Consider the following 12,492-nt stretch of genomic DNA (forward strand, 5'->3'; position numbering starts at 1 on the left):
ATCTCTCTCCCCTTCTCTATCCATCTCTCTCTCTTCCCCTCTCTATCCATCTCTCTCTCTTCCCCTCTCTATCCATCTCTCTCCCTCCCTTTGTATCCATCTCTCTCTCTCCCCCTCTCTATCCATCTCTCTCTCCCCCTCTCTATCCATCTCTCTCTTCCCCTCTCTATCCATCTCTCTCCCTCCCTTTGTATCCATCTATCTCCCTCCCTCTCTATCCATCTCTCTCTCTCCCCCTCTCTATCCATCTCTCTCTCTTCCCCTCTCTATCCATCTCTCTCCCTCCCTTTGTATCCATCTCTCTCCCTCCTTCTCTATCCATCTCTCTCTTCCCCTCTCTATCCATCTCTCTCCCTCCCTTTGTATCCATCTCTCTCCCTCCCTCTCTATCCATCTCTCTCTTCTCCTCTCTATCCATCTCTCTCCCTCCCTTTGTATCCATCTCTCTCTCTCCCTCCCTCTCTATCCATCTCTCTCCCTTCCTTTGTATCCATCTCTCTCTCTCTCCCTCTCTATCCATCGTGCTCTCTCTCCCTCTCTATCCATCGTGCTCTCTCTCCCCCTCTCTATCCATCGCGCTCTCTCTCCCCCTCTATCCATCGTGCTCTCTCTCCCTCTCTATCCATCGTGCTCTCTCTCTCCCTCTCTATCCATCGTGCTCTCTCTCTCCCTCTCTATCCATCGTGCTCTCTCTCTCCCTCTCTACCCATCGTGCTCTCTCTCCCCCTCTCTATCCATCGTGCTCTCTCTCCCCCTCTCTATCCATCGTGCTCTCTCTCCCCCTCTCTATCCATCGTGCTCTCTCTCCCCCTCTCTATCCATCGTGCTCTCTCTCCCCCTCTCTATCCATCATGCTCTCTCTCCCCCTCTCTATCCATCGTGCTCTCTCTCTCCCTCTCTATCCATCGTGCTCTCTCTCCCCCTCTCTATCCATCGTGCTCTCTCTCCCTCTCTATCCATCGTGCTCTCTCTCTCCCTCTCTATCCATCGTGCTCTCTCTCCCCTCTCTATCCATCGTGCTCTCTCTCCCCCTCTCTATCCATCGTGCTCTCTCTCCCCCTCTCTATCCATCGTGCTCTCTCTCCCCCTCTCTATCCATCGTGCTCTCTCTCCCTCTCTATCCATCGTGCTCTCTCTCCCCCTCTCTATCCATCATGCTCTCTCTCTCCCTCTCTATCCATCGTGCTCTCTCTCCCCCTCTCTATCCATCGTGCTCTCTCTCCCCCACTCTATCCATCGTGCTCTCTCTCTCCCTCTCTATCCATCGTGCTCTCTCTCTCCCTCTCTATCCATCGTGCTCTCTCTCTCCCTCTCTATCCATCGTGCTCTCTCTCCCTCTCTATCCATCGTGCTCTCTCTCCCTCTCTATCCATCGTGCTCTCTCTCTCCCTCTCTATCCATCGTGCTCTCTCTCCCCCTCTCTATCCATCGTGCTCTCTCTCCCCCTCTCTATCCATCGTGCTCTCTCTCTCCCTCTCTATCCATCGTGCTCTCTCTCTCCCTCTCTATCCATCGTGCTCTCTCTCTCCCTCTCTATCCATCGTGCTCTCTCTCTCCCTCTCTATCCATCGTGCTCTCTCTCCCCCTCTCTATCCATCGTGCTCTCTCTCCCCCTCTCTATCCATCGTGCTCTCTCTCCCCCTCTCTATCCATCGTGCTCTCTCTCCCCCTCTATCCATCGTGCTCTCTCTCCCCCTCTATCCATCGTGCTCTCTCTCCCTCTCTATCCATCGTGCTCTCTCTCTCCCTCTCTATCCATCGTGCTCTCTCTCTCCCTCTCTATCCATCGTGCTCTCTCTCTCCCTCTCTATCCATCGTGCTCTCTCTCTCCCTCTCTATCCATCGTGCTCTCTCTCTCCCTCTCTATCCATCGTGCTCTCTCTCTCCCTCTCTATCCATCGTGCTCTCTCTCTCCCTCTCTATCCATCGTGCTCTCTCTCCCCCTCTCTATCCATCGTGCTCTCTCTCCCTCTCTATCCATCGTGCTCTCTCTCCCCCTCTCTATCCACGTGCTCTCTCTTCCATCGCTGCTCTCTCTCCCTCTCTATCCATCGTGCTCTCTCTCCCCCTCTCTATCCATCGTGCTCTCTCTCCCCCACTCTATCCATCGTGCTCTCTCTCTCCCTCTCTATCCATCGTGCTCTCTCTCTCCCTCTCTATCCATCGTGCTCTCTCTCTCCCTCTCTATCCATCGTGCTCTCTCTCCCTCTCTATCCATCGTGCTCTCTCTCCCTCTCTATCCATCGTGCTCTCTCTCTCCCTCTCTATCCATCGTGCTCTCTCTCCCCCTCTCTATCCATCGTGCTCTCTCTCCCCCTCTCTATCCATCGTGCTCTCTCTCTCTCCCTCTCTATCCATCGTGCTCTCTCTCTCCCTCTCTATCCATCGTGCTCTCTCTCTCCCTCTCTATCCATCGTGCTCTCTCTCTCCCTCTCTATCCATCGTGCTCTCTCTCCCCCTCTCTATCCATCGTGCTCTCTCTCCCCCTCTCTATCCATCGTGCTCTCTCTCCCCCTCTCTATCCATCGTGCTCTCTCTCCCCCTCTATCCATCGTGCTCTCTCTCCCCCTCTATCCATCGTGCTCTCTCTCCCCCTCTCTATCCATCGTGCTCTCTCTCCCCCTCTATCCATCGTGCTCTCTCTCCCTCTCTATCCATCGTGCTCTCTCCCTCTCTATCCATCGTGCTCTCTCTCCCCCTCTCTATCCATCGTGCTCTCTCTCCCCCTCTCTATCCATCTCTCTCCCTCCCTCTCTATCCATCTCTCTCTCTCCCCCTCTCTATCCATTGTGCTCTCTCTCCCTCTCTATCCATCGTGCTCTCTCTCCCTCCCTTTGTATCCATCTATCTCTCCCTCCCTCTCTATCCATCTCTCTCTCCCTCCCTCTCTATCCATCGTGCTCTCTCTCCCTCCCTCTCTATCCATCTCTCTCTTCCCCATCCTCCTAACAGATCAACCTGATGCAGAGCGAGACGGTGCAGGATGTGATGGTATTGGAGCCCCGCTGGCTGTGTAGTGGGGTGTTAGCCCGTCTCCTCTCTGTGGACACGCCTAAAGCTATCCACCACTACAGGGGGCGCTACAGGCTGGAGGAGATACAGGCTCTGGCCCCAGAGAGCGACGTGGACGAACTGCTACAGGTTAGAGACAGTCATCAGTACTATTACGGGGAACTGTTAGCATCTCCCATTAGGAAAACATGTCACACTTAGCGACCATGCTAACACAAGCTGGGCATGCATAGTTGTATACCGTCAAGTATGCCACAATGCAACATGTTAGCATTTCCCATAGGAAAATATTAGCGTCCATGCTAACATCCTCTCTTACGACAGGTGCTGGATGCCATGGACGTGTGCGCACGTGACCTGACCAACCCTGGCATGGTGGATGTCCCCGCCCTGATCAAGACCAACAGCCTTCACCACTCCTGGACAGAGGAAGAGGAGGAGGACAATGTTCTGATCTACGGAGGGGTCAGGCTAGTTCCTGCTGAACACCTCACACCTTTCCCCTGTGGACTGTTCCACAAGCTACAGGTACCTGCTTTGATTCACCAACACTGTCTGAATGACTCCCATCTCTGTCAAGACTGTCCCTATCAAGACTGTCTGAATGACTCCCCAGTCCCTGTCAAGACTGTCCCTATCAAGACTGTCTGAATGACTCCCCAGTCCCTATCAAGACTGTCTGAATGACTCCCCAGTCCCTATCAAGACTGTCTGAATGACTCCCCAGTCCCTGTCAAGACTGTCTGAATGACTCCCCAGTCCCTGTCAAGACTGTCCCTATCAAGGCTGTCTGAATGACTCCCCAGTCCCTGTCAAGACTGTCCCTATCAAGACTGTCTGAATGACTCCCCAGTCCCTGTCAAGACTGTCCCTATCAAGACTGTCTGAATGACTCCCCAGTCCCTATCAAGACTGTCTGAATGACTCCCCAGTCCCTATCAAGACTGTCTGAATGACTCCCCAGTCCCTGTCAAGACTGTCTGAATGACTCCCCAGTCCCTGTCAAGACTGTCCCTATCAAGGCTGTCTGAATGACTCCCCAGTCCCTGTCAAGACTGTCCCTATCAAGACTGTCTGAATGACTCCCCAGTCCCTGTCAAGACTGTCCCTATCAAGACTGTCTGAATGACTCCCCAGTCCCTATCAAGACTGTCTGAATGACTCCCCAGTCCCTATCAAGACGGTCTGAATGACTCCCCAGTCCCTATCAAGACTGTCTGAATGACTCCCCAGTCCCTGTCAAGACTGTCCCTATCAAGGCTGTCTGAATGACTCCCCAGTCCCTGTCAAGACTGTCCCTATCAAGGCTGTCTGAATGACTCCCCAGTCCCTACTGTCAAGACTGTCCCTATCAAGACTGTCTGAATGACTCCCCAGTCCCTATCAAGACTGTCTGAATGACTCCCCAGTCCCTATCAAGACTGTCTGAATGACTCCCCAGTCCCTGTCAAGACTGTCCCTATCAAGACTGTCTGAATGACTCCCCAGTCCCTATCAAGACTGTCTGAATGACTCCCCAGTCCCTATCAAGACTGTCTGAATGACTCCCCAGTCCCTGTCAAGACTGTCCCTATCAAGACTGTCTGAATGACTCCCCAGTCCCTATCAAGACTGTCTGAATGACTCCCCAGTCCCTATCAAGACTGTCTGAATGACTCCCCAGTCCCTATCAAGACTGTCTGAATGACTCCCCAGTCCCTGTCAAGACTGTCTGAATGACTCCCCAGTCCCTGTCAAGACTGTCCCTATCAAGGCTGTCTGAATGACTCCCCAGTCCCTGTCAAGACTGTCCCTATCAAGACTGTCTGAATGACTCCCCAGTCCCTGTCAAGACTGTCCCTATCAAGACTGTCTGAATGACTCCCCAGTCCCTATCAAGACTGTCTGAATGACTCCCCAGTCCCTGTCAAGACTGTCTGAATGACTCCCCAGTCCCTGTCAAGACTGTCCCTATCAAGGCTGTCTGAATGACTCCCCAGTCCCTGTCAAGACTGTCCCTATCAAGGCTGTCTGAATGACTCCCCAGTCCCTGTCAAGACTGTCCCTATCAAGACTGTCTGAATGACTCCCCAGTCCCTATCAAGACTGTCTGAATGACTCCCCAGTCCCTATCAAGACTGTCTGAATGACTCCCCAGTCCCTGTCAAGACTGTCCCTATCAAGACTGTCTGAATGACTCCCCAGTCCCTATCAAGACTGTCTGAATGACTCCCCAGTCCCTATCAAGACTGTCTGAATGACTCCCCAGTCCCTGTCAAGACTGTCCCTATCAAGACTGTCTGAATGACTCCCCAGTCCCTATCAAGACTGTCTGAATGACTCCCCAGTCCCTATCAAGACTGTCTGAATGACTCCCCAGTCCCTGTCAAGACTGTCTGAATGACTCCCCAGTCCCTGTCAAGACTGTCTGAATGACTCCCCAGTCCCTATCAAGACTGTCTGAATGACTCCCCAGTCCCTGTCAAGACTGTCCCTATCAAGACTGTCTGAATGACTCCCCAGTCCCTGTCAAGACTGTCCCTATCAAGACTGTCTGAATGACTCCCCAGTCCCTGTCAAGACTGTCCCTATCAAGACTGTCTGAATGACTCCCCAGTCCCTATCAAGACTGTCTGAATGACTCCCCAGTCCCTATCAAGACTGTCTGAATGACCCCGTCCCGCGACGTCCCTATCAAGACTGTCTGAATGACTCCCCAGTCCCTGTCAAGACTGTCTGAATGACTCCCCAGTCCCTGTCAAGGCTGTCTGAATGACTCCCCAGTCCCTGTCAAGACTGTCCCTATCAAGACTGTCTGAATGACTCCCCAGTCCCTATCAAGACTGTCTGAATGACTCCCCAGTCCCTGTCAAGACTGTCCCTATCAAGACTGTCTGAATGACTCCCCAGTCCCTATCAAGACTGTCTGAATGACTCCCCAGTCCCTGTCAAGACTGTCCCTATCAAGGCTGTCTGAATGACTCCCCAGTCCCTGTCAAGACTGTCCCTATCAAGACTGTCTGAATGACTCCCCAGTCCCTATCAAGGCTGTCTGAATGACTCCCCAGTCCCTATCAAGACTGTCTGAATGACTCCCCAGTCCCTGTCAAGACTGTCCCTATCAAGACTGTCTGAATGACTCCCCAGTCCCTATCATCTACTGTCTGAATGACTCCCCAGTCCCTGTCAAGGCTGTCTGAATGACTCCCCAGTCCCTATCAAGGCTGTCTGAATGACTCCCCAGTCCCTATCAAGACTGTCTGAATGACTCCCCAGTCCCTGTCAAGTGCACTATTGAAAATGCTGCCATCTGGGATTCTCCGGAGTATGTTTCCTGTTGAGTATTCTGTTGTCATGTTTCCTGACTGTAGGTGAACCTGTGTCGCTGGAGTCACCAGCAGCGCCCTGAGGACGACACAGGGGAGGGGCCTGACGGTGACATCCGCCTCTGGACCAATGGGGCAAAGGTGAGCCAAGGCGGAGCGGAGGCCATGATCCTATTGGTCAACCACGGCCAAGGGGTGGAGATCCAGGTCAGAGGTCACGACAGCGAACGGGCCAAGTGTTACACCCTCCTGGACACCATGGTTACCATCACAGAGTCGCTCCTGTCCTCCACCCTCCCTGGCCTCCTCACCGCCCGGTATTACCTCAGCCCCCAGCAGCTCAGAGAGCATCACGGTCCCGTCATGATCTACCAGCCTAAAGACTTCCTGAAGGCCCAGACCCAGAGAGAGACCAGCCTCACCAACACCATGGGTGGTTACAGGGAAAGCTTCAGCAGTATCCTAGCCTTGGGCTGTACTGAAGTCTATAGTCAGGGTAGTCTGTGTGCAGATGTCCACATCTCAGAGGTCAGCCTGCTGGCCAGGAGGAAGCTGTGTCGTCTGTTAGACCCTCCTGATGCGCTGGGGAAGGACTGGTGTCTGCTGGCTATGAACCTGGGTCTCACCTACCTGGTGGCCAAACACAGCTCCACCCCTAACGGCACCCCAACCAATGGGGGCCCTGCCCCAGACAATGACCCCGCCCTCCTGGCCAGCCCCACGGCAGCGCTGCTCCGGGATTGGTCAGTCCGTCCAGACAGCACGGTGGGGTTGTTGATGTGGAAGCTGCGTGAGCTGGGGAGGCGTGACGCGGCTGACTTCCTGTTAAAGACCTCACCTGTCTTCAGGGTCAACATAGAGGGTGTGGCTAGGGGAGGGGGCAGAGCCTGTAACGGAGGCACCTCCTACAACTCCATCAGCTCAGTCATCTCCCGATGAGACGGTCACTGGGAACCAAGCAGAACCAAGCGGGTAGAGGAACAGAGGGACATACCTGAATTGGGTTTTCTTTTTCCGTCGCAAAACATTTTGCTTCAGTGTGCACTATTGAATACACACCATGTCCTGGATCAGAACAGCTTCCGCTCATCCTAATCTGGCCCACCAGGGGAGAAGACTATAAACTGATCCTAGATCAGAGTCCTGACTGGGGAAACGTCCCCAGAGTGAGGCTGGGCTAACTAGGGCTGACCAACCAACCAACACCATGTGCAATCTAATCTTTCCACGGGGTTTAGTGTTAGTTCTCTCCTGTTAACCCCTAGGTCACTGATGCTCTGTGAGACTGATGCTCTGTGCACATCCAGTGTCCATATAGCTTCCCTCCTCTCCCTTCTCCTCCTCCTCTCCTCTCTCCTCTTCCTACTCTTCTCTCTCATCCTCCTCCTCTCCTCTCTCTTCTCCTCCTCTCCTCTCACCTCTTCCTACTCTTCTCTCTTCTCCTCCTCTCCTCTCTCCTCTTCCTACTCTTCTCTCTCCTCCTCCTCTCCTCTCCCTTCTCCTCCTACTCTTCTCTCTCCTCTTCCTACTCTTCTCTCCTACTTTCCTCCTCCTGTCCCCTCTCATCCTCCTCCTGTCCTGTCTCCTCCTCCTCCTGTCCTCCTCTCCTCTCTCCTCCAAACCTCTCCTCTCACCTCCTCTCTCATCCTGTCCACTCCTCTCTCATCCTGTCCCCTCTCCTCCTCTCCTCCTCCAAACGTTTCCTCTCTCATCCTGTCCCCTCTCCTCCTCTCCTCTCTCCTCCTCCTGTCCTCTCCTCCTCTCTCCTCCAAACGTCTCCTCTCTCGTCCTGTCTCCTCCTCTCCTCTCTCCTCCAAACGTCTCCTCCTCCTCCTGTCCTCTCCTCCTCTCTCCTCCAAACGTTTCCTCTCTCATCCTGTCCCCTCTCCTCCTCTCCTCTCTCCTCCTCCTCCTGTCCTCTCCTCCTCTCTCCTCCAAACGTTTCCTCTCTCATCCTGTCCCCTCTCCTCTCTCCTGTCCTCCTCTCCTCTCTCCTCCAAACCTCTCCTTTCACCTCCTCTCTCATCCTGTCCTCTCCTCTCTCATCCTGTCCTGTCCTGTCTCCTCCTCTCCTCTCCTCTCTCCTCCTGTCCTCTCTTCTCTTCCTCTCCATCCCCCTATATGAATGTTGAAATTAACTGGCTTTCCTGAGCTCCAAAGAGGATCCCAAATGGAACCCTACTGAAGTGGCTTCTAAACTTTAATAGTTACTCTTTCTGCCCTGCTGCCCTGCTTGTCAGTACATCTCAACTGCAACACAGCACTAGAAGCACAGTACCAGTAAAACATTTTGGACACACCTACTCATTCAAGGATTATTCTTTATTTTAACTATTTTCTACATTGTAGAATAATAGTAAAGAGACCAAAACTATGAAATAACACATATGGAATTATTTAGTAACCAAAACATATTTTAGATTCATCAAAGTAGCCACTCTTTGCCTTGATGACAGCTTTAGACACTCTTGACATTCTCTCAACCATCTTCATGAGGTAGTCACCTGGAATGCATTTCAATTAACAGGTGTGCCTTGTTAAAAGTAAAAATGTGTGGATTTTTTTTCCTTTCCTTAATGCATTTGAGCCAATCAGTTATGCTGTGACATACAGAAGATAGCCCTATTTGGTGAAAGACCAAGTCCATATTATGGCAAGAACAGCTCAAATAAGCAAAGAGAAACGACAGTCCATCATTACTTTAAGACATGAAGGTCAGTCACTCTGGAACATTTCAAGAACTTTTAAAGTCTCTTCAAGTGCAGTTGCAAAAACCATCAAGTGCTGTGATGAAACTGGCTCTCATGAGGACCGCCACAGGATAGGAAGACCCAGAGTTACCTCTGCTGCAAAGGATAAGTTCATTAGAGTTAACTGCACCTCAGATTGCAGCCCAAATAAATGCTTCACAGAGTTCAAGTAACAGACAAATCTCAACATCAACTGATCAGAGGAGACTGAATGTGAATCAGGCCTTCATGGTTGAATTTCTGTAAAGAAACCACTACCAAAGGACACCAATAAGAAGAAGAGACTTGCTTGGGCCAAGAAACACGAGCAATGGATATTAGACCGGTGGAAATCTGTCCTTTGGTCTGATGAGTCCAAATTTGAGATTTTTGGTTCCAACCGCCGTGTCTTTGTGAGACACAGAGTAAGTGAACGGATGATCTCCGCATGTGTGTTCCCCACCGTGAAGCATGGAGGAGGAGGTGTGATGGTGTGGGGGTGCATTGCTGGTGACACGGTCTGGGATTTATTTAGAATTCAAGGCAAACTTAACCAGCATGGCTGCCACAGCATTCTGCAGCAATACGCCATCCCATCTGGTTTGTGCTTAGTGGGACTATCATTTGTTTTTCAACAGGACAATGACCCAACACACCTCCAGGCTGTGTAAGGGCTATTTGACCAAGAAGGAGAGTGATGGAGTGCTGCATCAGATGACCTGCCCTCCACAATCACCTGACCTCAACCCAATTGAGATGGCTTGGGATTAGTTGGACCACAGAGTGAAGGAAAAGCAGCCAACAAGTGCTCAGCATATGTGGGAACTCCTTCAAGACTGTTGGAAAAGCATTCCAGGTGAAGCTGGTTGAGAGAATACCAAGAGTGTGCAAAGGGTGGCTACTTTGAAGAATCTCAAATGTAAAATATATTTTGATTTGTTTAACACTTTTTGTGTTACTACATGATTCCAAATGTGTTATTTCATAGTTTTGATGTCTTCACTATTATTCTACAATGTAGAAAATAGTTAAAATAAAGAAAAACCCTTGAATGAGTAGGTGTGTCCAAACTTTTGACTGGTACTGTACATGCCAGCACATGCCCCTCAACGCAACACAGCTGGTGTTCATGAAGGAAAATAAATAAGTCCACCTCAGCAATGGAGGATTTGATATCAACCTGGGCTCCTTTTATATGCTGAGATTACAGTTTGATAACAGATGAAATCTCTGTCCATCTCTTTCTGACATGATTACAGTTTGATAACAGATGAAATCTCTGTCCATCTCTTTCTGACATGATTACAGTTTGATAACAGATGAAATCTCTGTCCATTGCTTCCTAACATGATTACAGTTTGATAACAGATGAAGTCTTTGTCCATTTCTTTCTGACATGATATAAGGAGTTCAATGCTTGACTAGTTCCAACAACAGTGAGATCTTTCTGACCTTCTACCTCTCCTAAAAAGCACAACGGTCCAACAACCCTGTCTAGGGGCTCTTCTTGTCCTGGGGTCTTCCCTACATAGTGCACCACAGAGCTCTGGTCAAAAAGGTCCCATTTTGGATGGAACCCTGAACAGTCCGTTGGCCCTGGGTTAGGGTTAGTAACAACGATACAGCACAGCAGTTAGGGACTACCAATGTGTTGAGAGATCCACAACCTAATGGAACATCTAACTCTTAGGGCTGGTTTCCCGGGCACAGATTAAGCCTGGAGCAAATAAACACTTTGAATTAGTCCAGCAGGACTAGTCTTAATCTTAGTTTGGGAAACCAAATTAGTCCTGTTGCCTGAGCTAGTGGCTTAAGATCAGCAGGCTAATGCAGTGTTGTGAAGACGACTGTGGTTTAAACCCAGACAGAGACCTAGCTACCATGACAGGACCTTCCTAGCAGAAACAACATGTCCATTACGATGACGTGAATACCCAGAGGCCTTCACTTCACAGTCTACTCTGTCTGTTACCCTCCCAGCCCCCAGCTCTGTGTCTGTGGGGTTAGACTACTGACATACTCTACTGACATGCAGTAAAGGTATAAAGAAGTCTGTCAGTCAGTCGATTGTCTTAACTCTTCTCCGCAGTGTTGGACTGAATGAACCATCCATACATGTTGTAAAAGGGAACGCGGTGGAAGACAGGACACAGTGGTATCAGAGACAACATGTTGCTTCTCACCGAAACGTACGCATCTTTTCCTGAAGAGCAACAGAGATTCCCATCTGAGGTTTTTCTTGTGGGTTTATTTTAGCACACACACACACACACACACAGTTACTCTCAACTCTCCTACTGTTGCCTTGCTGAGCTGAAGAACTGTGTATGTGAAAGGGAAGTTACTTGTAGTCTATTACTGAGCTTTTTAAAGTCTTATAATGAACATTGAAATGTTTTTGTTGTTTCCTGATTCTGATGGTAAGTGGCTTTCTTTTGTTTCCTTGGATTTGACGCTGAACATATTGCGTCCCAATTGGCACCCTATTCCCTATATAGTGCACTGCTTTAGACCGGGGCCCGATATGGTTAGCACCATGTAGGGAATACAGTGCCATTTGTTGAGCACCCTTTGTATCTGTCTGTCTGAGCGTATGGAGACAGGTGTATTTAAGACTTTGTACAGACACAACAGAAAGACGTCTCTCTCTCTCTCTCTCTCTCTCTCTCTCTCTCTCTCTCTTTGCGCAATAGCCTTGTTTGTATTTCTGATGAGATTGTTCCCGTAGACTGGGATGATACCATGTCCTGAACCTTTGTAGCGTAGTAGTTCCATTTTATAATAAATTGTTTACCTGAGAACATTGTGTACTGTGATTTATTAAATGCAGAGCAATATTTCCTTCCCTCCATTCTCTATAAATCTCTCCAGCTCCTCTTCATAGATTCCATGTTGGTGACTGAAATCTTCCTTGTTTTATTTTCCTCACCCATCAGATAAACAGCACTTCATTTTGATGCAAGAATTACCTGAACAGGATTGAATTGTGTTTGTGTTGATGGCCAATCAGTAACGATAATATGTTCAGATCAATGTAGTTCAATGTGTTGACTTCACTGTGTTTAGTAGGAAGAGTCTAATCTATTCAGATTCCTGAGCTGCTGTTAGACTGGCTATGGAAAACTGTTGGATTGTTAATGGGAGGGACAGCAGGTGGTGTTAGATGTGTTAATGGGAGGGACAGCAGATGGTGTTAGATGTGTTAATGTGAGGACAGCAGGTGGTGTTGGATGTGTTAATATGAGGAACAGCAGGTGGTGTTAGATGTGTTAATATGAGGAACAGCAGGTGGTGTTAGATGTGTTAATATGAGGAACAGCAGGTAGTGTTAGATGTGTTAATGGGAGGAACAGCAGGTGGTGTTAATGTGAGGGACAGCAGGTGGTGTTAGATGTGTTAATGGGAGGGACAGCAGGTGGTGTTAGATGTGTTACTATGAGGGACAG

General features: G+C 49.9%; 1 protein-coding gene across 3 annotated transcripts in view; it reads left to right on the forward strand.

The window, feature by feature from the left end:
- dapk1 (death-associated protein kinase 1) overlaps positions 1 to 11,847 on the forward strand; it is a 178,927-nt gene extending 167,080 nt beyond the window's left edge. For all 3 annotated transcript variants that reach the window (XM_045695458.2, XM_045695459.2, XM_045695460.2), the window contains 3 exons: positions 2,953 to 3,141; positions 3,337 to 3,540; positions 6,363 to 11,847. In XM_045695458.2, the coding sequence (XP_045551414.2) occupies positions 2,953 to 3,141; positions 3,337 to 3,540; positions 6,363 to 7,256 (1,287 nt within the window). In that variant the 3' untranslated portion in view covers positions 7,257 to 11,847. The remainder of the gene's footprint in view (positions 1 to 2,952; positions 3,142 to 3,336; positions 3,541 to 6,362) is intronic.
- Positions 11,848 to 12,492: the final 645 nt, after the last annotated feature.

Source organism: Salmo salar, chromosome 15 (assembly GCF_965601325.2).
Source record: "Salmo salar chromosome 15, fSalSal1, whole genome shotgun sequence".
NCBI classification, from domain to species: Eukaryota; Metazoa; Chordata; class Actinopteri; order Salmoniformes; family Salmonidae; genus Salmo; species Salmo salar.